The sequence below is a fragment of the Gadus chalcogrammus genome, chromosome 3 (genome assembly GCF_026213295.1).
Source record: "Gadus chalcogrammus isolate NIFS_2021 chromosome 3, NIFS_Gcha_1.0, whole genome shotgun sequence".
Classification (NCBI taxonomy): Eukaryota; Metazoa; Chordata; class Actinopteri; order Gadiformes; family Gadidae; genus Gadus; species Gadus chalcogrammus.
In genome coordinates, this window is record NC_079414.1 from 3,128,419 (window position 1) to 3,155,724 (window position 27,306).

Consider the following 27,306-nt stretch of genomic DNA (forward strand, 5'->3'; position numbering starts at 1 on the left):
TCGATAGCTTATCCCTTAGCACCTATAGAGTTTTAAAACCAGAAGTTTATTCTCAATGCCCTTTATCTCTTAACGTAGCCCATTTGTATCCTATACTCATCTGCCTTCTCACCTCTTTTCTTTATCTGCTTTCTTCAGTTTGCTCTCTTCTTCATCAGTTAGTTAGCTCCCTCCCCCTTCATCAGCCTTGCTCGCGCTCTCTCTCTCTCTCTCTCTCTCTCTCTCTCTCTCTCTCTCTCTCTCTCTCTCTCTCTCTCTCTCTCTCTCTCTCTCTCTCTCTCTCTCTCTCTCTCTCTCTCTCTCTCTCTCTCTCTCTCTCTCTCTCTATCACTACCGTCCTACCTGCTACACAAAGCCAGTGGCTTGAAAGCTGGTGGGCAGCATGTCTTTTAAATGGACTACAAGGGCAGAAGGAAAGGATGTGTAATGATATCAACATCAGTTATTAGACCGTCACGCAGAGCATGCGCAGTTGGACTGGCGCGCTGCATGTTCATGTTAGTTCCGGGTTAAGAATGTGACAAGGCGAGTTAATGTTACCTCATGTATGCGTCATGAATATAAAGCCCTTTTCTTCAAGCTACTTACGGTGTGTTTATTAAGGAACCCAACTAAACATTACAGGATGCAAAGCCGATTAATCAAATCAGGCCTACTCTTGATTTGTAAGTAAACCACTGATTCTTGAGAGTCGGGACAAAACACGTTTTAAAAAACTTTTTTTTTAAATGCACACTATATCTATTAGAGTTATATGTTTCTGCAGAGAAAGGTATTAGCTATTTAACCATGCAAAGGAACAGGTTCTGAATAAAAACACACTTTTAACAAATAAACATGTTTCCCTTCAGAACTAGATTTGTGTCAACTCCATCAGACACACTAAAAAGTATAAAATTTGAATTCTTTCAATCCAACAAGAATCTAAAGTTCTGAAGTATGTTGTAATAGTGTTTAGTAACTCTGATATGTAATAAAATACAATATATAAACTTAAGTTGTGATTTCCCACTATTCTGAAAACCCAGCATTTCTAAATATTTGCATTTTCAAACTTCTTTTTAATTTCAATATTGTAAAAACAAATTCCTTAAATAAATAAGACACAAGAGGATGTAGATCAGATGGTCCTTTATTACAAAAACAACATAAACTGAAGGAAGAATTTTTTTTTCACCAAAAAATGAATAAAAACATAGGTCTGACACTGTTGACGAAGATCTGACGGTGTTGACAAAAAACTGATGGTGTTGACAAAAAAATGTGTGTGCATTATTGATTATTGAACAAATGTGCTTTTTAAACACTACTACTAAAACTACTCCTTGTTATTAGAGTATTGAACTTACTGTAAAGGAAATTATAATAAACATATTGCACATACACCGTTTCCAACTATCAAAAAAACAATAAGGGAAACCAGGGTCCCTCCTCCCCCTCTGTTATTATCTACCTCCCCTACACCACTTCCTCCTCCCCTCTTCCTCTCCTCCTTTGTCAGTAGTCATTTACTTGGTCTTCATCATGAATTTATTTTTTAAAGTGGCGTGTGTGTGTGTGTGTGTTTGTGTGTGTATGTGTGTGTGTGTGTGTGTGTATGTGTGTGTGTGTGTGTGTGTGTGTGTGCGTGTGTGTGTGGCTGGGTGCGTGTGTGGCTGGGTGTGTTGGATGTGTTATTGCCCGGCACTGCCTACTTCATACTGGGTGTGATCTTAAATTGACATTCCTTAACAACAATCCTGCAACACAAAATATGTAGCTTAGAATCAGGTTAAATTAGCTTACTTAAGATTACATTTTTGTCTAACCCGCACTTGAGCAACAGGCGTCGGACATGCTCACGCTCTATGAAGTCCATCACATCAGGGGCTATGCTGTAGATCTCTCGTGTTCTTAATTTGACTGGTGATGCATTTCCCATTAGTTTCACTATGATGTCTTCAACTGGGCAGAAACAGACATCCTTTGTGAGAAGCTTAGGCTGATAATTTGCTGTTGGACCATGGGGATGCAGAAACTCCACTTTCACATCGTGATGCTCAGTATCCACAGCAATGGTCTTGGCTAGCCACCAGTGGCCATCATATACTACTGCTAGCCAGTCTCCATTATTAAGGCTGCTAACAGTCTTAACTGTCACAGTACCCTCGGGACCTTTCAGAAGCTCCTCATCCAACTCCTCCATCACATCTTCCATTTCCAGATCCTCTTCCATCTCCCCTTCCATCTCTTTTTCCATGTCCTCCAACAACATGGCCAAAGGTATTTTCTTCGCTGCCCTCCTTGTATCACTGTGCTGTTTCTCTGGGTAGCCATGGAAATAGAAGGTAGCTGGGCAGAAGCACTGGCAAACCAACGTCTTGCTGCAAAAGCAGGATAGTTGTCTGTGGTGGATCCTGTTATCATGTGGGATGACCTGATGTATTTGTCTTGTTGAGGGAACCTGTTTGAGAGGATGCATGAGAAGTGTATCGTATCTTTGCATGTCTTCTTCTGCAACGTGGTACAGCTGAACGCTCTTCAGACTGTTTGAGACCTTTTCAAAGAATGTGTGTCCATCTGTCATATCATTTCCTCTCAGGACCAGGTTGTCAGCTGTTCTTTTCACTGTACCGCCAATGCCCCCTGGTGCCCCCTGGTGCTGTACTTTCTTCACAAGTCTCAATTGTGTTTCTGTATGCTTTTGACTGGTTTTGCACTAAACACACATGTGTTGTGGTTTCATTTCTGAGTATTTGCTCATAGAGTTTGATGAGCTCTGAAAGACTGCCACTGTGTTGGACGAGTTTAGTGTTGATGTGGATTCCATTGACTGTGTCTTCTTGAACTCTCTCCCACTGCTTCCACTGAACATGGATTTTGTCTTGCTCTTGGGTTGTAACTGTACCTTTGTTTAGACATCGTGAGCAGGTACGAAGAAGGCAGGCCTCACTTGCTGGAGAGCAACAAACTAATTGAAAACTGTCATCCAGTATGTTTGACTTCACAACACCAGACATTCTAAGGACCTCGAGCATTAAGTATGCATTTTCATGCTTTTGACACAGACATGTCTTTCGATCAGATGCTTTTGGTGCTGTAATATAGAATGGCTTCAGAGTACAGAAAGAAGAATAGCTCAGCTTCACAGTGGGGTTCCTAATGAGGAAATCAGTGTGGAGGTTGATCATGGAGTCTGTCAGGATCATTCTCTGCTGCTTCATCTTATTCCTAGTGATGGTGTCAGTCTTATCAGTGGTCACATGTGCAGAGTTCAGGAAGAAATCCTTAACAGTCTCTGTTATACCCTTTAGGAATGTTGGCTTTTTCTTTGTCTGTTACTTTCCTCTCATTAACTTGTAGGTTATCCCAAACTGGTGGATTTGGTAAAGGAGAGAATACTTTTTTAGAATCTTGCCTGATGACACACTTAGTGCTGGTTCCTGACGCCGTGGCCCAGGAGTTTGTTTGTTTTTCTTCAGCTCTCTTCTTAGGATGTTGTGGAATAGAAGGGCTTTCTTGATTTTCGGATTCCTAATTTTGCTTCCTGATAGCATCTTCTTTGTTTCTGTTCCTGGGGAGTCAAGTGGTGTTTTAATTGTAGCCTTTCTTCCTCGACATATTCTTTTTCTCAGTTTGTTTTGTTGCTTTGTTACCTTCTTAAGCTTCTCTTTCAAAGTTTTTATTTCTCTTGAATGCCTTTTTCTCGTTTTACTTCTCTCCCTTTCCTGTCTGAGAGACTGTCTGCTGTGTCTGGCATTGTATTCTTGAATATTCTGATCTTGCGGACTATCTGGAGGGGTGTGAGCCTCCAGCACTGCATCTTCATTGGATCTTTTCTGTCTGGACCTTTTCTGTGCCTCTCTCCAATACTTTCTCCAATTCCTCTTTGCCCTGTCTCCCATGTCGTCTATTTGTATTACTTTTTTGTCTGTAACTCTCTTCTTCCACCTTTGTCTTTCCTTCTCTTGCATAGCATGTTTGCTCTCTTGGTCACTGTTCAATTTTTCCCTTCTCTTTCGTTGGTACTCTCTATTTCTTCTCCTTTGCTCCTCAACTGACAATTTCTGTCTAGCCATGCTTTCCTACAATACAAATTGAAATAATAAAATTTTTACTTAAATAAGACAATAGAATCAGATTTCTATTTACTTGACATGATTGATTGATTGATGGATGGATGGATGTAAAATCCTCAAGGTGCGGGATGTAGTTTTCATAACCAGATATTATGAAAATCTACACACTGGCTTCTCATCTCTCTCTCTCTATCTCTGTCTCTACATATATATGTAGAGACAGAGATATATGTGCTGGGAAAGTTACACGTTATACAATAATAAGTAGACCACTGCCTTCCCATTCTCTACAAGTCAGATGCGTATGGTTAAATAATGTAATGCATGCTATGCTATGTATGTACATTTATGTGTAAATAAAACCCTGAAATAACATTTTAACCCTTTACTATATTCAAAAATGATATTATATTAGCACATTTGGAGGTTTTGGGGGATTTGTCAACTCTGTCAGCTTATAGGTCAACTCCGTCAGACATAAAACCTGACGGATTTGACGTCTGACAGAGTTGACGTAAGGGCATGTATTTTCCCGCCAAAACGTGTATTGTACACGGCAGCTAGCTAGTTTTTCCTCAGTTGCTAAGTGTCCCAATAACCACACTAAAATGCTTAAATTCAATCCTCTATGGTTTAAAAAAAGTATCTTAACAGAAAGATGGTATTGACATGGTCCAGCTGTGACCAAAGGAATATTGACATTGATTGTCTAAAATATCAAAAAATGTAAAACGTACCAGAGCATGTGTGGTAGTGTTGCATTCACCACAGGCTGGGAGATGAAAAGGGGTCCTCAGGGATATAGCTGACCATGCTATTTCCTGATTTATTGTGGCCTATGAGAAAATCTGACGGAGTTGACAGAAACTGAGGACACAACTTTGATAGGCAGATTTTTATGGAAAATATTGTTTGACGTTCACTTCATGCATTTTTTTTATATTTATACCCCTTCTTTTTTATTTGATATATATGTTTTCACAATTGTAGAGCTTTTTTAAAAGTTTTTTGGGATGGTCAACATTTTGACCTCTTGCTGAGGACAAGTGCAATAACATTGACCTTCTAACCACAGACCATACATTTAAACAAATTTTCCCCAAAAAGATAAATAAATATATTCTAAAAATCACATAGGTATATAGAATTCCTTTAGATTTAAATTTGTAAGTATGTCAATCGTGATGAATTTCTTCATTTTTGATATAAAGTAGACTTTTCTATGTAGGACATGTTTTGTCCCGACTCTCAAGAATCAGTGGGCCTATCATTGGGCCTATTTTTGCCCTCAATGACTGAAGTTATTGGTTGTTATTTAGCTATGTTTATTTTCAGTTACAATTGTTTTAAGAAAAGACTCAAGACCAGAAGTGATGCCATTAAAATGCATCATGCTCTGAATCATTCACCCTTTCCACACCCTTTCCACAATATCAAACAGAACGGTCAGAGTAACAAACTAGTAAGATAACAAGAACATTATTTCAAACAACCTGATATATAAGCATGGTGCCTAGCAAGGAAAGTTGGATAGCAGCACCAATGTGATCTTGACACTTGTCGTGGCATTTGGTTGCCCTATCAAGATTTTTCACATAAGTTAAACCATGAACAGCCCCCGTTGGAGTTTTAACATTATTCATTAGCAAACAGGGCCAGCAATACAGTCGATTGCTAGTAATGATACCAGTAAGCCATGAGTAGGCCTACCTAGCAAACCATGGAACACTCACAGCACTGACGTTGCCATTACTTTTGGTGAACTCGATTTTGGGAAGTGGTCTACCTTTGCTTTGGTCACTAACTTGGCACTGAAACTCAATGAATGGAATGCTTTGAGTAATAAAACATGAACAATGTCCTCTGTTTCCAATGTTTCCATTGTACACTTGATATGTAAATGTTAGAATATCGCTATCGTTCAGATGATTTCACTTGCTTTGCCTCTCGACTGAGTGTGCAGTGCAGAGCGGGTTTGTTATCGACAGCGTTGCCAGATTGGGTAGATTGCCCGCCAAATGATCATTCTTCCAGCCTAACGTGGTTAATAGTAGCCCAATTGGGTTGGAAATCTGCCCTATCTGGCAACACTGCTCATCAGCCAGGGATCCTACTTATTGGTTAATAGCGCAGCGCGAATAGATTTTTGCGACAATTTGTATTTTGCAGGTTATGTGATTCGGGCATCTGGTAAGGATGCCCACTGGGCGCCTTCCTTGGGAGGTGTTTCATGCACGTCCAGTGGGGAGGAGACCTCGGGGAAGACCCAGGACTAGGTGGTGAGATTATATCTCAACACTGGCCTGGGAACGCCTCGGGATCCCCCCGTCAGAGTTGGTCAATGTGGCCCGGGAAAGGGAAGTCTGGGGCCCCCTGCTTGAGCTGCTCCCCCCGCGACCCGACCCCGGATAAGCGGACGAAAATGAGATGATGAGATGAGATGAGGTTATGTGATACAGAATCAACCAGATGGTAGAGCACAGTAATGTTATAATCAAAGAGGCAGAATAGAAATGTATATATTTTTTAGACTACCTCGATGCATTGGTATCCCACATTGTCCCACACAAACATAGTTTTTGTCCCACATCTGGTGAATTGTGATCTGGTCACCCTATTCATAACAGAGATCAGATGGAGGTGTGGCAGGTGCCTGTTCTGGGCCAGATAATGTTAGATCACATTTAATGGAGGAAAATTATTATATCAGTAGCTCACTTTGTTCACTAACCTCTGTCCTTATGATGAATGAATAAAGAAATGTTCTTTATATTAAAGGTTTGATTCATTTTGATTATGCATATTTATTCTGGCAGAATTTAGCATGATGACCGACTTAATTATTTCCCGGATTTTGTTTTGGTTACCGTAGTCCCTAAATCTATGTAGAAATGCAGAACATGGATCCAAGATCTGTACCCAACATTCTGCTTGCAAATATCGCAAAACCCCTGCACGCCCTCAGAGGAATTACATGCTAGTCTCTATTGAACCACCTATAGGCCGATGGAGGACCTACATGCTAGCCATTAGTGAACCTCCTATAGGCCGCTGGAGGAACAACATGCTAGTCGCTAGTGAACCGAGTAGGGTCCAGCTGCAGCCCCGGAGAACAACGCCCTGGCGTGACAACAACCCAGGCGCGACGGAAGTACTCTGGCGTGACGGAAGTGATTTATTTTTTAAACTTTATTTTACACACCGCTAAATCGGAAACCAAAGATGAACCATGGAAGTAAGCGTGACTGTCAATATGCTTAATATATTGAGTAATATTCATGTTAAAGTTGTGCCGTGGTTTATTTACTTTTCGCTAAATTCGAATATAATAATACTGCGCCCTTTTTGAAAAATTAGCTGCACTTCGTTCATGGAAGTAAGTGAGAGTTAACCTGTTCATGATAATTATTAATATATTGAGTAAAATTCATGTTAAAGCCGCGGCTTATTTAGTGTCATCCGTAATCACCAATGTGATACTGCAGCAACACGATTTAGCAAAACTGTCATGCCTTTTTTATCGTCTAACTTTTAAGGAATAAATCGTTTTTAGATATGTTTCTAATATTATGTTTTACCTTCATGGTTCAGGGACTTCCACCACAGGCATATGGGAACGACTGTGGGATCTTCCTGATTATGGTATACTCAGTCGCAGACTTCAAATGTATTGAACAGATATAACAAAGCGTGTGAATGTTGTCACCAATTACATTTTCCATCACAGTACGCTTGGTACCTTGCCATGGAGGCACCATTTGACTTCACTGTTGTAAGTAGGCATTAAATGAAATGAAAAAGAGCTGACGATTGAAAAGATACGTTTAAAATTAGAATTGGATTTTCGACATATGTAAGGTTACAACATCAAGAAATTCATACTTGGAATATCCCCTTACTTTAGAAAGAAATCCCAGTCCTCAGAAAATGGTGGTGCACAGTACTACTTGAGAACTTCCACCATGCTTTTGTTTATTTCAAATATGAATATACACCTCAACCCCAATATTAACTAAATATGTATAATTCCTACAATCCTTTCTCTTTATTTATACAGGCACGGCAGAAGGTTCCCACACTTCATGGAGGAGGCCAAACAAATGGCGGTTGGACTAGTTCCACCAGTCTTCAGACTGAAGCGAAAAAGAGAAGTGAATGACGTTTCCAGTGACAGAATACAGATAATATACTGTATTGTATAGGCTTAATATTGATTTGACTGTTTGATTATTTTGGCAGTGAGTTGGCGCTGATTGCATTCAGCATGAATAAACTATATCTTTAAGCTTCTGTATGTGGTGTGGTTATTCTTCAATGTATATTTATATCAAATTATGATGATATACTTAACAAAATTTTTAATTTGATTCTATTAGACACATTAAAACAATTACATAATTCTAATGGTCAATTACTTAATGAGTAAAGTGTATAATACACTCAATTCCATTAAATAATTGTCTACACACTAAATTAGTTTATTTGTCTAAATAACGTTAAAAAAAATTATGCTATAAAAGTGCTTACTGACATGTCATAATATTGTTTTCTTATGTTAATTTTTTGGTCTAATAAATTTAATAATGCAAAGAAAAAATCCTGAGGTATTTGTCGAAATAACGTTTAAAAACCTTTTTTAAGCTATAAAAATGGTTACTAACGTGTCAAAATATATTTTTATTTCTTTGTTATGTTAATTCAAGCGATAAATAAATGTATTTGTCTATAAAAAAATTATCTGAGGTAACTTCCGTCCAGCCACAGTACTTCCGTCCCGCCTGGGTGTTCTGTCACATCGGCTGTTTCCCAATGTCAAGGAAGCATGCTCAACGGCCGCCCTTTTAAGGACGCCACGTCATAGAACGCCGACAAGCACTGTTCCAATAGAGCTCGTAAGTCGCCATTGCTCATGGGACCTATGAGACCCGAAAAAATGAATGGGAGTCAAGTGGGGAGAAAGTAATTATTTTCTGATCATAGGCTTTATATGCCCCGGATTACACATATGTTGTTTGTGGATTTAAATTATTATTTTTCATGCAAAGAAAACTATAATTTAGCGGGTAGGAGATTGATACGGTTATTTTTTGTGTGGGGCGCTTTGTGGACTACAACTCCCGCTGCTCTCGACGCGTATGATATACGTCACCACCACTCGCAAACAGATCCCGCAGTCGGAACATGGCTATGTCTTTGGCGCACTTTACCACCTTCTTTCAAGGAAGGTGCTGTCCTTGGTAAAGTGGTAAAGTGCCATGTTCCGACTGCGGGATCTGTTTGCGAGTGGTGGTGACGTATATCCTACACATCGAGAGCAGCGGGAGTTGTAGTCCACAAAGTACCCCACAAACAACATATGTGTAATCCGGGGCATATAAAGACTGGGATCAGAAAATAATTACTTTCTCTCCATTGAATCCCATTCATTTTTTCGGTCTCATAGGTCCCATGAGCAATGGCGACTTACGAGTTCTATGTTGAGGACACTCGAAAGCCGCGCCATTTTCGCATCCTTTGTTTTTGAAAATTCCGAGATTTTTCAAGGATGCATCGCTGCATCCTAGACGAGCCAAAACTACCCACAATCCTCTGCGTTCACACGCTGCACGGGATATAAAAAAATTTGTGCCTTATTGGTTTTTATAGATTCATCATGTTAATGCAAATAATCAAGCTTAAAGACCTGTGCCACTTTTCAAATGTTTTTGCAACTTAATGACACGTTGCTATATTTTGCATGGACGTAGCTGGTGTTAAACACCACTGTCAACAATGTAAATCTACTCGCTTACATTATTTATGTATACCTATTTATGTTTGTGTATAATCTTTTTTTTTAGGGTCAGCCCAGCAAACGGAGGCTTTTGTGCACCTGAGGATGACCCACAAAAATGTTAAATAAATGCACCACCGATCATTTGCAATGTTTGTAATTTGTAATGAACGTATATAATTGTATTTTATATAATATACTTATGTGTTCAAAGCACTGGTAGATTGCAGGTATATATGAATGAATCAGATCAGTTAAATAATATATCCAAATAAATACATGTTTATCATCACTTTCTTTGTCTTTTTCCCCCTGCATAATAGTAATCAACCATACTGTAAATGTGATGCATTAATTAAGTTCTCATATAATTTCACTTCGTTTTATAAAAATCGAATGTTTTGTTTTTTTAATAAAGACGATTTGATCAACCGCAACAAAGCTTTTGTGACCTCCTCAAAGAGGCTCCATGCGAAGGAGACATGACCGCATTCATCGCAGACAAAAGTCAAATAAATATCGATCAACTTGATTTCTGCCATGTTTTATTCATAAGCGCACATGTGTTTACAAGTGTAAACGCAGTATTAAAAAGCGGCAGCGGAAGCGCTTCCACACTAGCAAGTTGTTCCAAAGACCGAACGTTACAAACGCTAGGAAGCACTCGAGCTAGCACTCTAGTCTCATCGCCATAGGACGCGACTAGCAAGGACGCGTCCTAGCAAGGCTGCAGCCTTCACATTGGGAAACAGCCATAGATATATTAACTAGATGCCTCATCCGCGGTGTGGGCGAATGGAGTCGAACGTCACCACTGGCGGCCATCTTACCACAGTAAACCGCTCACCAATAACATTGTGTTGGTAGTGATTCATGTACTTTTTAAATAACCATAACTTGCTACATTTTCAACGGTTTTGTTTGGTATAAACGTCAGAGATGTAGGTATGACAGTACATACTTATGAATAATTGTTAGGTTCTAAGAAAAATAGAATGATGTTCTAAAATAGGTGCAAGATTTCCCTTTACAAATATACATCAAGAAAGGCTGCATGTTGATTATTGTCAACATTTTCATCAGTATTTAAGATTCACCACACTAATAACAATAAAAAGGTGTCCAAAATTCCATTCAGTGATTGTGTTAACAAACATATTCTAAGAAGCCTTGTGTCAACAAAAATCTAGCAATACTATTATGTCATACTGGCCCCGCTGTTCCTATGTAACAGGACCTGTATTGTATATACTTCCACTAAGTAACTAACGATTATCCTAAAAATAAAAGTCATAATATTGTAATATCCTACAGGTGAAAGGTGATCCCACGGGTTCTCGTTTCGAGAGTTCGCAGATTAACGCATCCGTAGGCTGCACAAAAGTCCGGCATCTTCACTTGTCAGCAATTTCCTGTAGAATTCATAATGAAAGACAAACAAACCCGATTGGAAATCATGTGCAACTTCAGTTTAATCATGTTCAATTTAAATTATATTGAAAATAGTAATTCTGCCTCTCATCTCATCATCTCATCTCCGTCCGCTTATCCGGGGTCGGGTCGCGGGGGGAGCAGCTCAAGCAGGAGGCCCCAGACTTCCCTTTCCCGGGCCACATTGACCAGCTCTGACGGGGGTATCCCGAGGCGTTCCCAGGCCAGTGTTGAGATATAATCTCTCCACCTAGTCCTGGGTCTTCCCCGAGGTCTCCTCTCCACTGGACGTGCCTGAAACACCTCCCAAGGAAGGCTTCCAGTGGGCATCCTTACCAGATGCCCGAACCACCTCAGCTGACTCCTTTCTAAGTAAAGGAGCAGCGGCTCTAATCCGAGTTCCTCACGGATGGCTGAGCTTCTCACCCTATCCCTAAGGGAAACGCCAGCCACCCTTCTGAGAAAACTCATGTCGGCCGCTTGTACCCGCGATCCCGTCCTTTCGGTCATCACCCAACCCTCATGACCATAGGTGAGGATAGGAACGAAGATCGACCGGTAGATCAAGAGCTTTGCCTTGCGGCTCAGCTCTCTTTTCGTAACAACGGTGCGGTAAAGCGAACGCAATACCGCCCCCGCTGCTCAGATTCTCCGGCCAATCTCACGCTCCATCCTCACTCGCGAACAAGACCCCGAGGTACTTGAACTCCTTCACTTGGGCTAAAGACTAATTTCCTACCCGGAGTAAGCAATCCACCGGTTTCCTGCTAAGAGTCATGGCCTCAGATTTAGCGGTGCTGATCCTCATCCCAGCTGCTTCACACTCGGCCGCCAGCCGATCCAGTGAGTGCTGAAGGTCACAGGCCGATGATCCAATGAGGACCACATCATCTGCAAAAAGCAGTGACGAGATCCTCAGACCACCGAACTGCAACCCCTCCCCACCATGACTATGCCTCGATATCCTGTCCATGTATATCACAAACAGGATTGGTGACAAGGCGCAGCCCTGGCGGAGAACAGCACCCACTGAGAACGAAACTGACTGGCTGCCGAGGACGCGAACACAGCTCTTGCTATGGGAGAACAGAGATTGGATGGACCCCCTTACCCCATACTCCCGCAGCACCTCCCACAGTTTCTCCCGGGGGACCCGGTCATACGCCTTCTCCAGATCCACAAAACACATGTAGACCGGATGGGCATACTCCCAGGCCCCCTCCAGGATCCGTGCGAGAGTGAAGAGCTGGTCCGTAGTTCCACGTCCAGGGCGAAAACCGCATTGTTCCTCTACAATCTGAGGTTCTGCCTCTCCCATCGATGTTAAATTCCTTGGTAGCCTACCCGTGATACACAACTAAGCTGCGCGATTAAGTAGTTTTTCGAAGAGAAAATCTGCAATTTAAACATGTTCAAGCATCCAGAATTATAACCACCTTAATAACGTTTGTAAGAAATATAATCGTTTGTAAATCCATCAAGATTTCAGCGAAATAAGAGTATTAGCGTTTGTGCAGATCACTGGTGACGTTCTAGACGCCGCCGTAGGGCATCTAGTTAATATATATATCTATGTTCTGTCACGCCAGGGTGTTGTTCTCTGGGGCTGCAGCTGGATACTATTGTAGTAAACCTGAAGAACTACATACCAGTCTCTAGTGAAACTCCTATAGGCTGCTAGAGGAACTACATGATAGTCTCTAGTGATCCTCCTAAAGGCCGCGAGAGGAACTACATGATAGTCTCTAGTGAACCTCTTAAAGGCTGTTACAGGATCTACATGTTAGTGTCTAGTGAACCTCCTAAAGGCGGCTGGAGGAATTACACGCTAGTCTCTATTGAACCACCTATTGGCCGATGGAGGACCTACATGCTAGTCATTAGTGTACCTCCTATAGGCCGCTGGAGGAACTATATGCTAGTCTCTATAGTGAACAACCTATAGGCCGCTGGAGGAACTACATGCTAGTCACTAGTGACTAAACAACGAGTCGGCATACAGGGAAGAGGTCCGGCACCTGGCAGAGTGGTGCAGCAATAACAACCTGGCCCTCAAGACAAGCAAGACTAAAGCGATCATCGTGGACTTCAGGAGGAACAAAATAGGCACACACCGCCGTGTCCATATCAATGGGAAGGAGGTTGAACGTGTCACCAGCTTTAAGTTCCTTGGAGTCCACATATCTTAGGACATCTCCTGGACCCCCAATATCACAACCCTGATCAAGAAGGCACATAAGCCAACCCGGTATCACGCGATTGCGTGCTCCTGCGCACGAACGTTAATCTATTGAAGCGTGTTCCCGAGCACGATAGTCCGACTTTTTGCGTATTACACAAAACGAAATGTAAACCAATGCATTCTGAATGGGAGTGTTCTAAGACAATTAACGTGCTCCACAAAACGGTACGAGAGAGAGAGAAAGAGAGAGCGGGAGGGACAGACAGAGAGAGAGAGAGAGAGAGGCTTCAGAAAGGGTGTGCGCAGATAGTACAGTGCACCCTAGTTATGTTTATGCCAAAACCTATATATATAATTAGGCTGTGGAAATTGCAATAAGTTAAGAACACAACTTCACACGTTGAGCACACAGCCGTGTGACTCGTTTATTTTGTAAAAAAGAAAACCGGAAAACAAAGCGTGCTGAAGGTAAACAAATCCAGCATGGTCTGTGACGTCATGAGACGCACGTAATCCTTAGGGACCGCGATCCCTGAACCACCAAGAACGTAAATGACATGCAGTAAACAACAACACAATTGAAAGAACAACACATAACGAAAATACTGTAGGTGAATTATGTTACGGTCACTACAAGGCTATAATTATATTATTTAGCGTGTAATGAGACAATCTATAGCCAAATTGTCGAAGATGCCCGAGAATCTTCGGGGATATCAGCATGGGAAATCGGCGAATCAGACCCATGAAGGGGGGGGGGGGGGGACACGTTAGTTGAAGGGGGGGGGGGGGGGGGGGGGACACGTTTGTTGAGGGGGAGGGAGACACGTTTGTAGGGGGGGGGCACGCTCGACAACGAGAGTTGGTTTTTATTGAACGAGACTTCAACACGGAACAGCTGCACGAAACGATGGTCACGTCACTCTCGGTGACGGTGTCGACAATAATGAACACACGAACAATGTTAATAGAACAACACACAACCACATAACATCCCGAACCCATTAACCCCACTTAATCCTAACAACAAAACAAGTTAACAAAAGCCCCATTTGTCAACTGAGAACCCCAATTCCCAGAATCCCCCGCGGCTCCGGAACACGGGGTAGCTTATATTAATCTTTATTATCTGAATGGGAAATGCAATATTTTAGGACAGATACACCATTAAACGCGTTTCTAATGACTTTTCTAGCGAGAAATGTACATTTTCCTTACATAATCTTCAGTCAGTGAATGTGTATGATCTTTATTAATCTTTATTATCTAAATGGGAAATGCAATATTTTAGGACCGATTCACCGTTAAACGTGTTTCTAATAACATTTCTAGCGAGAAATATACTTTTTACTTGCATAATCTTCAGTCAGTGATTGTGTCTGATCTTTAGTTTTATAGTTATTAGGATTTGATCGGCTCGCTCGCATGTTTCAACGACGTCAGGTTGCTTTCGCTAAACTAGCAGCTCACGTGCTTCCTGCGTTTGTGTTATTAAACTGTTACTTTATGTAACTTTTAATGATATCATCTTGTTAGAAACACGTATATCTGAGAGCCAACCCAGTCGCCAAAAGCATACGTTGACAGTGTACTTTTCGTGAACACTGGATTACGTCGCATTTCAACATAAAATAGCGTGTTATACACACACACACGCACGCACACGCACAGACACACACACACAAGCACACACAAGCACACACACGCACGCACAGACACACAGACACACACACACACACACACGCACACGGTGCATTTCGCTGCTAAAACAACAACAAAAAAATATTCCCTCAAATATTATTACTTTCAAAACGTTGGCCAAAATGGCCAATAATATCATTTTTTATTTGGGATGCTTCTAGGACATTTTGGGTGGATTTTGAACGGTATGTGGGGGGCACGTTTTTTGCAGGACCTGGCAACCCTGCGCTGTTGCCCGAGATCTGGATCCACCCCGGCGTGGTGCCGTCTCCTTTTGACCTTTTGACCCCAGACTTCTGGGGCAAGTTTCGGTGCGGAGGTCCCAGTTAGGCCCTAGAATAAGGTATTAAAATTTCAGGTCGGTAGGACCTTCCTATCTCAAAAACTGTTTTTCCACCACATTCTGAACCATTAGGTCTTGCAGGCTACACTTCTGAGGGGCTTTGTCCAAATGACACTCCATTTGGGAAAACTTTTTTTCTCTAAGGGCTAGAACTCCAAATCTCGGATATGTCGTACACGGGGCCCCGGGAAATGTGTGTAAACATTTTAGCATCCCTAGCTATCTCGAAAAGGTCGGCAAAGGGGCGTGACCTCCAACAGTACAGTAAATGTACATAAGACAGAGGTTAGTTTCTAGTCCCCATTTTTTGTGGGATGGAGATGTACATTTGTGGCTAAAGGTGTGTAGCACAGCTGGCCTGTGGCCACGTTTTTGAAGTCAGGGGTCAAAAGGTCAAAAGGAGCCGGCACCGCGCCGCTTATGAGATAACAAAAAGTTAATGTGTGTTTCTCTCATAACTTTTTGTCATTATTAAAGAGAGGCCTGATTCTCAGATATGCATGTTGGATGGCTAGGGTGTTGGTCTGGGAAGAACTTCAGGCCAAAATCTTGCAAGCGAGCCGCTGGGTGCAGGTGCAACGATTCTCGGGCATCTTCGACAATTTGGCTATAGATTGTCTCATTACACGCTAAATAATATAATTATAGCCTTGTAGTGACCGTAACATAATTCACCTACAGTATTTTCGTTATGTGTTGTTCTTTCAATTGTGTTGTTGTTTACTGCATGTCATTTACGTTCTTGGTGGTTCAGGGATCGCGGTCCCTAAGGATTACGTGCGTCTCATGACGTCACAGACCATGCTGGATTTGTTTACCTTCAGCACGCTTTGTTTTCCGGTTTTCTTTTTTACAAAATAAACGAGTCACACGGCTGTGTGCTCAACGTGTGAAGTTGTGTTCTTAACTTATTGCAATTTCCACAGCCTAATTATATATATAGGTTTTGGCATAAACATAACTAGGGTGCACTGTACTATCTGCGCACACCCTTTCTGAAGCCTCTCTCTCTCTCTCTCTCTGTCCCTCCCGCTCTCTCTTTCTCTCTCTCTCGTACCGTTTTGTGGAGCACGTTAATTGTCTTAGAACACTCCCATTCAGAATGCATTGGTTTACATTTCGTTTTGTGTAATACGCAAAAAGTCGGACTATCGTGCTCGGGAACACGCTTCAATAGATTAACGTTCGTGCGCAGGAGCACGCAATCGCGTGATACCGGGTTGGCTTATGTGCCTTCTTGATCAGGGTTGTGATATTGGGGGTCTATAAATCTCTTGATATCATCTTTCGTCTCAACACTTCTGCTGCAGCCACTTAAAGTCTCACTCCGAGAACCTTAAAATATGAATCAATCCATTAGAAGTATGAAAATATCTTCCCGGTGGTGCAACAGAGCAAACAAGGTGTCCTTTGACATCTACGTTTCGAGACGATTGCAACAGTGCCACACATGATCATATTTGAATATGTTTCGGGGTAGTAATTAGCTGTCGATTTTGGAGGCCTTTATCAATAATGACCAGCTATAGATTTGCTTCCCGATGGAGATTTTTGACAAATTACATGTTAATTAGCATCTACACGTTAAGCTGAGTCCAATGAAATCAAGCTCGGCCTCTTGCTACACCGAGATCATGTCCTAGACCTAGGTGTACCATGTAAAACACATGTTACCATTAGCTAGAGTGTCGTTCTTGGTGTCATTGGACTCAGCTCAACGTGTAGATGCTAAATAACATGTCATTTGTGACAAATCTTTATCGGGAAGCAAATCAATAGCTGCTCAGTATTGATTAAGGCCTCCAATTTCGACAGCTAATTACTACCATTAAACATGTTCGAATATGCTCATGTGTGGCACCGTTGCAATCTCCTGGAAGCGTAGATGTTGAAGGACACCTTGTTCGTCCTCTTACGCCACCGGGAAGATATTTACATGCTAATTATATATATAGGTTTTGGCATAAACATAACTAGGGTGCACTGTACTATCTGCGCACACCCTTTCTGAAGCCTCTCTCTCGCTCTCTCTCTCTCTCTCTGTCCCTCCCGCTCTCTCTTTCTCTCTCTCTCGTACCGTTTTGTGGAGCACGTTAATTGTCTTAGAACACTCCCATTCAGAATGCATTGGTTTACATTTCGTTTTGTGTAACACGCAAAAAGTCGGACTATCGTGCTCGGGAACACGCTTCAATAGATTAACGTTCGTGCGCAGGAGCACGCAATTGCGTGATACCGGGTTGCATAAGCGCATGTTCTTCCTCAGGAAATTGGCTAAAGTCCATCTATCCCCCCAAGTGCTGTTGAACTTTTACCGCTGTACCATCCAGAGCATCCTCAGCACCTGCATCACAGTCTGGTACGGCAACTGCACCATCAAGGACCAAAAATCACTGCAGAGGGTGGTGAAGATTGCCCAACGCATCACCAAGACCACTCTCCCTACCATAACCTCAATATACGAGAAGAGGTGCCTTCGAAAAGCACATCATAACATCATAAAGGACATCTCTCACCCCAACCATTGACTGTTTACCCCCTAATTTGGCACCCGCTCTGGGGCACGCTACCGCAGCCTCCCGGGCAAAACTAACAGGACTATAAACAGCTTCTTCCCCTCAGCTGTCAGACTGCTTACAAAATACCCATCCATTTCTCATACTGCCTAGTCCCTACTACTAAATCAAACGTTTCTGCACTACCTGCACTTTACTGTATACTAATAACTGTTAATAACTGTTGTAATTAACTTTTGCTGCACAGATATTATACTGTAAGTATATTTATTAGTGGTGGGCCGTTATCGGCGTTAACGGCTGCGTTAACGCAAAACTTTTATCGCGGGATAAAAAAAATATCACCGTTAATCTATTTTCAAACACTTCCTTGTTCAGACCCATCACGTGAACTAACCAATCAGAAGCTAGAATTTAGACTGAGGTAAACGTGAGGGAATCAGAGAGGCAGATTCAACAGAATATCCTGACTGTGTTAAATATGTAAACATATAAATATGTAATAATTGTGTAACATAAATATGTAAATGATTAACTGACTAAAAATTGTAAGTACATTTATAGCAAATTAACTCCAATATAAATTATATTAATTTATTCTACAACTTTCAAGTTTCAAGTATTTAACTTCTAAACCTTGCATTATTATGGATTATTACACTTATTACACTACACTTATTATACTTCTCAATGCTGTAGACTGTTCACTTGCATGGGCCTTCCCAACGTTCAGCTGTCAATTATTTTTGTTTATGCTCCGTTCACTTGCATGGGCTCTTCACAACTTTCGGTGGTGAATTATATTTGATAAATCACCATTGCCCAGTATAATTGACCGCTGTCAAGGTAAACGAACAGATTTCTTGCCGTTTGCCATTTTAATCTAGATTATTCTAGATTCATTTTGAAATTAATCTAGATTAAAAAAAATGATCTATGCCCACCACTAATATTTATACATGTTGCTCAAACTGATGTTTGCACTCTGGTTAGACCCACCTACATTTTGTTGCATTGTAACCTGTTACTGTGCATTGACAATAAAGTGAAGCTAATCTAATCTAATCTAGTGAACCTGAAGAACTACATGCTAGTCTCTGGTGAACCACCTAGAGGACGATAGAGGAACTACATGCTCATCTCTAGTGAACCACCTAGAGGCCGTTAGAGGATTTACATGCTAGTCTGTACACATGAAGCAGCCTCACGCAAACACACGCAGGCATCCTAATACACACACACTCACACACACACACAAACACACACCCACACACGTACACCATTCTTACATTCATATCTACTTCATCTACACATTGTCTTGCCGTCATAGAAACATTAATGCTTGTACTAAGGTCAAAGACATGACATCCAACTTTCATTCCCTCATGACTAGTTAATTGAGTAGTGAATTAAGCCATTGTATACATTTTCTCACCTAGAGAAAGCTCCCTTTCCCAACCGAGAGCCGGTATTTTAGGTGTCATTGATACTGTCAATGCAGCAGTGTACAATCAATGAAATCAGATTCAATTAAAATGGTGGAAGCATCCTGGGCGGATCCATACCAGTTGACATAGCAGTCATTTATTTTCACGTTTGCTTTTGTTGGTTACTTCCCCATTAGAATCACACACCTATCGTTTCTCTGAAGACGCCTGGGGGATGCTGCGTGTGTGTGTGTGTGTGTGTGTGTGTGTGTGTGTGTGTGTGTGTGTGTGTGTGTGTGTGTGTGTGTGTGTGTGTGTGTGTGTGTGTGTGTGTGTGTGGGTGTGCATCAGGGATGGAAATGAACACCCGCCACACGCCATTTGCGGGTGGATTTGTATGGTGGCGGGTGAATTGTGTCACTTCACCCGCCACTGTGTCGGCTAGACTTTCCAATCAGGTCCGATCAAATGTGCATATTTAATACATTCGTTATACGGCGCTGCACAGTTCCACAACCATTACCGTCAACATCCGCCCCCTTCTTCTTCTACGCCTCTTTTGCTGAATTGCGACTGTCAGAATCCGGGATAATGTATCGGTAACAGGGCTCTCAAGTCTCACGCATTCGGCGTGAGACACACAAAATTCAACCCATGCACACGCCACACTTCGCATTTCTCAAGCAGAGAAATTACCAATTTGGGCCGCTATTTAACAGTGTTACAGGTAGGGATCAAATCGGTTTCCCATACGTAGGGTAACCAGACGTCCTCTTTTGCCCGGACATGCCCTCTTTTTGAGACACTTTTAAAAAATGTGTTGCGGAATTTCAAAATCGTCCGGGATTTTATTAAAGCCTCATACATGTTGAATTGAATTTGCGTTGCGTTTCTCTGGGTCGTTCACAAACTAGTTAGGCTACGCCCTCCCCTACTCAGTTCTGGTCGCTTTGCATTGGTGGAAGTGAGTAGGGGGAGTGGTTAGGTAGAGCCTTCGGATTGGACGGCTTGACTTACACAGTTACCGTCGTGTTTTGTATTTATTATTTTACCATTATTGTTTTATAGGGACAAACATTAACAAATTTCTCACAACAAAGAAAGAAACACTTGGTCATACTTTACACACTTTACCACAGCATTGGCCTACTGAATGCCACAGATATATTTTCAGCATTGGACTGAATGCCACATAAATATAGTTTGCACGTTTGCAACGTTTAAAAGTTCAGAGTATAAAGTTCAAGTATATGCCTCTACTTGTATTGCTTAAGCCAATACAACACTGCCTTTTGAGGCAGTGTTTTTTTCTGAATATTAGTGTTAAGGGCCAATTATGCTTACTATCATACGTTAGTTACCATGTCTGTGGACACATTTGTATGCAGTCACATTATAAAAAAACAAATTATCCTTCCGACTTATGATGGTTTAGCCATGCATGTTGTTTTATTGTTAATATGTCAATTTGTTTTTTAATGAAAATACTTTGTATAGATGAATTATCCCCAAACTTGTCATTGTAACACCAACTGATGTGTATGAAAAACACTTATCTTATCTATTGTTACCATTATATTGTTTAAAATGTACGCATATATTAAAAAAATACATAGCGTATAAAAAGTGGCTGGTAAAAAAGATGAATGGCTGGTAGATTTTTAAATCTACCTGCCACAGTGGCTGGTGGGCAAAAAAGTTAATTTCCATCTCTGGTGTGCATGCGTCATCTCCTTTGGCATGATCGATCATGCCCCATTCAATCCAATACTTGGAGAGGAGGAGAGGAGGTGTTGGAGAAAAGCGTTTCCAGGGCTCACCCTGCGTGACCTGATCTCTTTGACGTAGAGCGGATGAAGGAACTCCGACTCGCCCTCCAGACGCACGCCCTCCTTAGTGACGCGGAGCTTCCCCATGCCGTCCTAGGGAGAGACAGAGAGAGAGAGAGAGAGAGGAAGAGAGAGAGAGACATGGTTAGTGATTTCGTCACTAAACACATAACCTCCAGTACTCAGCAGATGTGCAGATGTGAGCATGAATGGAGAGAAGCAGACCAGTAATCCAGACCAGTCTAAAGGTTCCCACTGCCCGACAACGGCAGGATACCATTGAAGGGTGAACGGAACGTATCGTCCAATCAACAAGTTCACACCAACACCTTCCCCCGACAACAATGATTATATTCTATGGTAAACTATGATTATTATTAGGCCTGTATATCTAATGGTAGAAAACATTTAAGGTGTCTCTGGATTCTGATCCAGAGCTTGGAGCCTGGGAGTCTGAGGTTAGAACAGATGGTGGAACCCCAAATAGGAGCAGGAAGCTACGGGGTTAAAGCATGCTGACCTCAGCCTAGTGTCTTGGGCTATCTTTGTTGACCATTCGCTGACCATTCAGGTTAAGACGGATTTATGACTGAATGGAGGCGGACACCTCAAGGAGAAACTGCTCTGTTTGTGTGTATAGAAAGACGCTGGAGTTTGTGAACCGCCAGTGTCTTTGCAAACCCACTCGGCTGTTATCGTTGATGCTTTTTTTAAACGATAGTCTTTTGTCAATACTTGCTCCGGACCCCTCGATTTCTTCTACTCTCTCTTAAATTAGTCGGAGTGTTTTATATCTCAGTTAAAATCTACTACAACAACAGCCGACCACAGCCAACAAACAGCTGACAACAGCCGACCACAGCCGACAACAGTCAACATCAACCGACGACAACCAACAACCGAGCACTTTTGTCGGTTTGTTGATGGTGTTTGTTGCCGTTTTTCTATGGAATACCATTCAAGTAAATATATAAATTGGAAATTGATAAATAAAGGAGCAAACATGCCTATGAAACAAAAATATATGGCTATGAAATAAATCCTGAAATAATTTAATTACATTTCAATATTCACACATAAATGACTCTATATAGGTTTATCTACAGAATTAGTATTTTAAATCGCTACTTTCATAATTCAACCTTCATTTAATTTCATAATTATTTTCTTGTTATTTTTTTATTCCATTCATAGCAATTTTCATTTATTTCTTAGGCATATTTATGAATCTATTTATTAGATGAGTGTTGCATGCAGCGTTCCACTGTTGTTCTTCTTAGGTTTTATTCTTTCTTTATTTATTCACAATCTTTTACCTCGACACACACTAAGAAAAGGGTTAGTACTACTAATACTAACCCTTTTCTTACTAAAGTCATTAATGTTTTTTTAAATATCCAAATTTTAAAAACGCGAATTTTATTACTATAACAGAACAGCTAATTTACTCTATATTTTATCCCAAATGTGGTAACACTTTACAATAAGATACGCAAAAACGTAGGTAGTTACTGAAGAAAGAATGAGTAACGAATGATGAACGACCAGGGCCCTATCTGGGGCCCTAATTGACAGTTACTCAGTAACTACTGAAGAGTTACTGGTAAACAGACTAGGGGACTACTGTATTCATTACTGAGTAATGAAAATAGGCGTCGATTACGGGGGGGACATGTCCCCCCCACTATTTAAAATACAAATTTTGTCCCCACCACTTTTAAAAATGTGCAAACAAATTGTGACTGAAAATATCCCCACATACTCAACCGAAATCGTCGAGTCTAAAATCATGCGATAGGCGCGCACGAAAACATAATTTATAAGATAGGCCTACCTAATAAACCGTTGGAACACACAAGAGTGGAACCCATAGCAACGCCGGTAAACAAACCCTGAGAAGCCCAATCCCTATGAGAGCTCACCGTGCTACGGCCATCCGGAGGCGCACTGAGCTTTTGGGCGTGATATTATATATACAATTATATTATATTATATACTATTATATATAGAGCTCCGAGAGTCGCAAACGACAATAATCACTTTCTCCTCCATGCTGCAGTTCACCCCGGACTGCACTGCACTGCACTTAGTTTGACGGTTGAACGCTGATTGGCTATTACGTTACACATGTCACTCAGTGGCCACGCTGTTGAACGCTGATTGGCTGTCATCACGCGAAATTCGTGTCAAAGTTGAAATATTTCAACTTGAGCGAATTTGTCGCGCCACAAATCCTCGTGAACGCGCTCGCCTGTGCACGGCGAAAGTGTGGCGCGACAAATCAAAACTTGTCGCCGGTTTTCGACCCATACGCGTCTATACGTTCACTTTGTATGGGATCCTGTCGCCCCATCGCGTTTGGTGTGAACGCACAGTGAACGCACTGGAGAAGTTTCAAGACGGACAGCCAAAATTGACAGTTTTATTCAGAAAATAGCCGGTCCTTTTGCTTCCTGTAAAAAGCATGTTTGTGACACTGGATAACGACATGGATACATTATCTAGCCTGCATGTGGAGGGCCACGTAAGGTAAGAAATTGGTTTACGTAAACTTTGCTGCTGGTTCTGTTTGCTCGTGATGACCTCGCCAAAGGTTACCCACGGTCCTAAGCGATTGTGATCTGATTCTGGTTGGTGCTCCACAGGGGCGTTTCTAGGTTTCTGAAACATCTGGGGCTTAGCCCAAGAGGGAATAGGACAGTGCGCGTGTGGCAAATTTTGTTGTATACTTTATTGCACATGCACATTTTTTTTCATAATGCTTTCCCTAAATAAACCAAATAGGCAGCTAATTATAGCTTTTCTACCTGACTGCTGCTTATCCCCAGACATCTAAAGTTCCATTCAAGTTATTTCAGAGTAAAATTAATACAAGTGAGACAGACCTTACATTACCTATATCAGGGGTGTCAAACTCATTTTCACGAAGGGCCACTCTATGATGAAGTGATAATCACACTAAGGGCCGGCATGGAGTTTACTGACATGCCTTCTTTTTAATACAAAAAGTAAAGACAACATATCTATGAATATATTGCATACAACCTGCGTATAGGGTCATATAGGCTAGGTTCATTTCAACATTTTCGGGGACAAATTATAGGTGAGGGTATGGGGGTGCTCCCAAACATTTTTTGAGCGTCAAACACTTAATTTCCTGCATTCTGGTGGATTCATCTATCTGTGCCTTTTCTGCATCATTTTACAGTGGAAATGCTATTTAACCTCATAGATTGGCCTATTTACAGCCCACAGAAAACTGACATATTTTCTTCAATGCAAGTTCATCAATTCATGGCTTAAAATCTTGAGCAGTAGAACAGAAATTCCGAGCAGTAACCTACGCAAGAGTCCTAACAAATGGGAGCATGTTCGACGGGCGGATATGGCACAGGCTCTGCATGCAGCAAAATATCTAAAAAAATATATTTTTTATTTTTTTAACAAAAAAGATTCGGGGCTAATCAAATTAGATCCGGGGCTTTAGCCCCGAATAAAACAGCCTAGTGACGCCACTGGTGCTCCAGCTAGTATGCATTGTTTATATAGATTGCAGCTTGTAGCAGCTACACACGGTGCAATTGCTATGCCAATGTGGTTATAGTTGTTTTGTCTGATTGAGATATGTGACGACTTGGAGCCTGGTAGGCCTATCCTGACATAAATATGTTCTCGCATAACCTGTGTGATTATCCTAAACTGTAGGGGATTTTATTTGCGGGCAATTTGCTTATGATGTTGTAACGAGTGAAGTCTACATTGGTCCTTCGCAAGTGTTAACTGGTGGTCAGGATTTGGCAGATGCAATTCTCCTCTGGGCGCTTTTCTTTTTTTTTTTAATGTAGCATAACATATGCTACCAGCAGCCCTTGCTCGTCTTCAAAAGGCTGATGCTCAGTACCTCGTTTCATTTCGTACCCCCTTTACAGTCTGGCAGTGTTTGTCTGGTAAACTTTGTTAATGTCAAGATAAGTGTTAAATTGCCAACACTGTTCTTTGTCCTGTGTGTATTAGTATTACATATCCCGAGCCAATACCCTGGTGTTTCCAACGCCGTTTTGCAGAACAAGCCAAAACACAAACTGTGGTTTTCAACTTGTATTGTTCGGATAGTATTTTCAACACCTGACAATACACTGTAGAGCATATTGTAATGCAGTGTTGAATGGATGTATAGCTTACATAAGGGTACCCAGCACTTTTCAAACCACACTCAAGCTTATGGTTATTGTTCCAACCACTTCTTAAAACAAACTGACGCCCTTGGTAATGAATGATGAACAACCAGGGCCCTAACTGGGGCCCCTAAGTGACTGTTATTCAGTAACTACTGAGGAGTTACTGGTAAACAGACCAGTGGACTACTGTATTCGTTACTGAGTAACGAATGATGAACGACTGGGGCCCTATCTGGGGCCCTAAGTGACATACTATGTTCAGTAACTACTGAGGAGTTACTGTTAAACAGACCAGGGGACTACTGTATTTGTTACTGAGTAATAAATGATGAACGACTGGGGCCCTAAGTGAGTTATTCAGTAACAACTGAGGAGTTACTGGTAAACAGACTAGGGGATACTGTATTAATTAATCCTTCTGTGAATTAGCAAACTGACCAATTGATTATGAAAGCAACTGAATTGTACTGGGATTTCACAATTAGTTATTAAATGAACAGGGCACAGACGGGATGACTGTCATATTTTAATGAAGATATTCACAACACATACACACAATACTACATTAATATTCACATTTAAGGTTTATTATGTAGCATTAGTAATGTAGAAGGCTTAAAAGCAAATGTCCACCGCTGCAGGGCATGCTTTAAACCTGCCGCCCTTGGTTTGAAGCGCTGTCGAGGGCTGGCTTGGTTCCCGCACTGGATCGACTGGTAGAGCTGGATCTGACTGATGAAGAGTTGTTACTCATTCGATCCATTCGTTCACCAGTAGTGACGCTTTTTTAATCATTTGTTTACCAGAAGTGAAGCTTTTTGGGTACCTTAATGCATGGGCGTCAGTCCGACATTTCAGGACAGCACATAAAGAAAGGTGAGTAACATGTTGCAAACCTAGATGGATTAACGTCCTTGATTGTCATTTTGCTACTTGGCTGCTGACATTAGTGAGAGTACTAGTAGGCTAGTTGTTATTGATGGTGAAAAGTAGCTGCTATTCTCGAAGCGCTAGCTAGCTGTAACACCAGAACTGACTAGCTAGTTGCTAAATATCAATGCATGCACGCCTCTAATGAGGTTATACGGAATCAAAACTTTTTTTGCGTTTGCATCCCTGAGCTTGACACTAAAACACTAAAACTGCATGCCTAGAATATAATGAGGCTATACGGAATAAAAACTTCATTTTCAAATGTTATGACTACTTTGTAGGCAGTGATGACTGACTGACTGAAATGACTGAAAAACAGGTTTGATGAAATACAGACATTTGAAAAAAACGAATTTGATAATGACTTGACTTGACTTGACTTGATGATGAGACTTGACTTGACTTGCTTGACTAAAGCTGTGCTTGGACTTGACTTGCTTGATCCTCCTTACTGACGACTTGGACTTACTTGAGACTTGAGGGCTAAGACTTGCGACTGACTTGAGACTTGCATGTATGGGACTTACTCCCATCTCTGGTTCTTGAACATTCGCAAACTCGTTCATTGAACGCGACAAGACAGATAACACTTATTTTACAAATTACATTTATTAGCGTTCCTAACTTTATATTTGTATTGTATTGCATTGTATTTATTTATTTCCCTACACAGTAATAGCTAAATGTTATGGGGATAACGTGAATAAGAATAATAAAAAACATTTACCAGTTAGTAAATGCCTGCTCACCTATCTACCCATCTATCAATCTATTATCTATCTATCTATCTATTACCTATAATCTATTTTCTAAATTAAATTAAGGAAATTAAATTAACACAAGCTAGCAAAACTATGATACACATTAAACACTCAGTTTACTAGGTAAATTCAATTAAACAATTAAATGCAATACAAATATAAAGTAAAAACAAG

At 41.2% G+C, this 27,306-nt stretch overlaps 1 protein-coding gene across 1 annotated transcript in view; it reads right to left on the reverse strand.

Annotated features, from left to right (window-relative positions):
• The window catches only part of LOC130378165 (zeta-sarcoglycan-like), a 200,356-nt gene that overhangs the window by 58,186 nt on the left and 114,864 nt on the right, over positions 1-27,306 (reverse strand). The window contains exon 3 of the mRNA XM_056585053.1: positions 21,252-21,353. Within this exon, the coding sequence (XP_056441028.1) occupies positions 21,252-21,353 (102 nt within the window). The remainder of the gene's footprint in view (positions 1-21,251; positions 21,354-27,306) is intronic.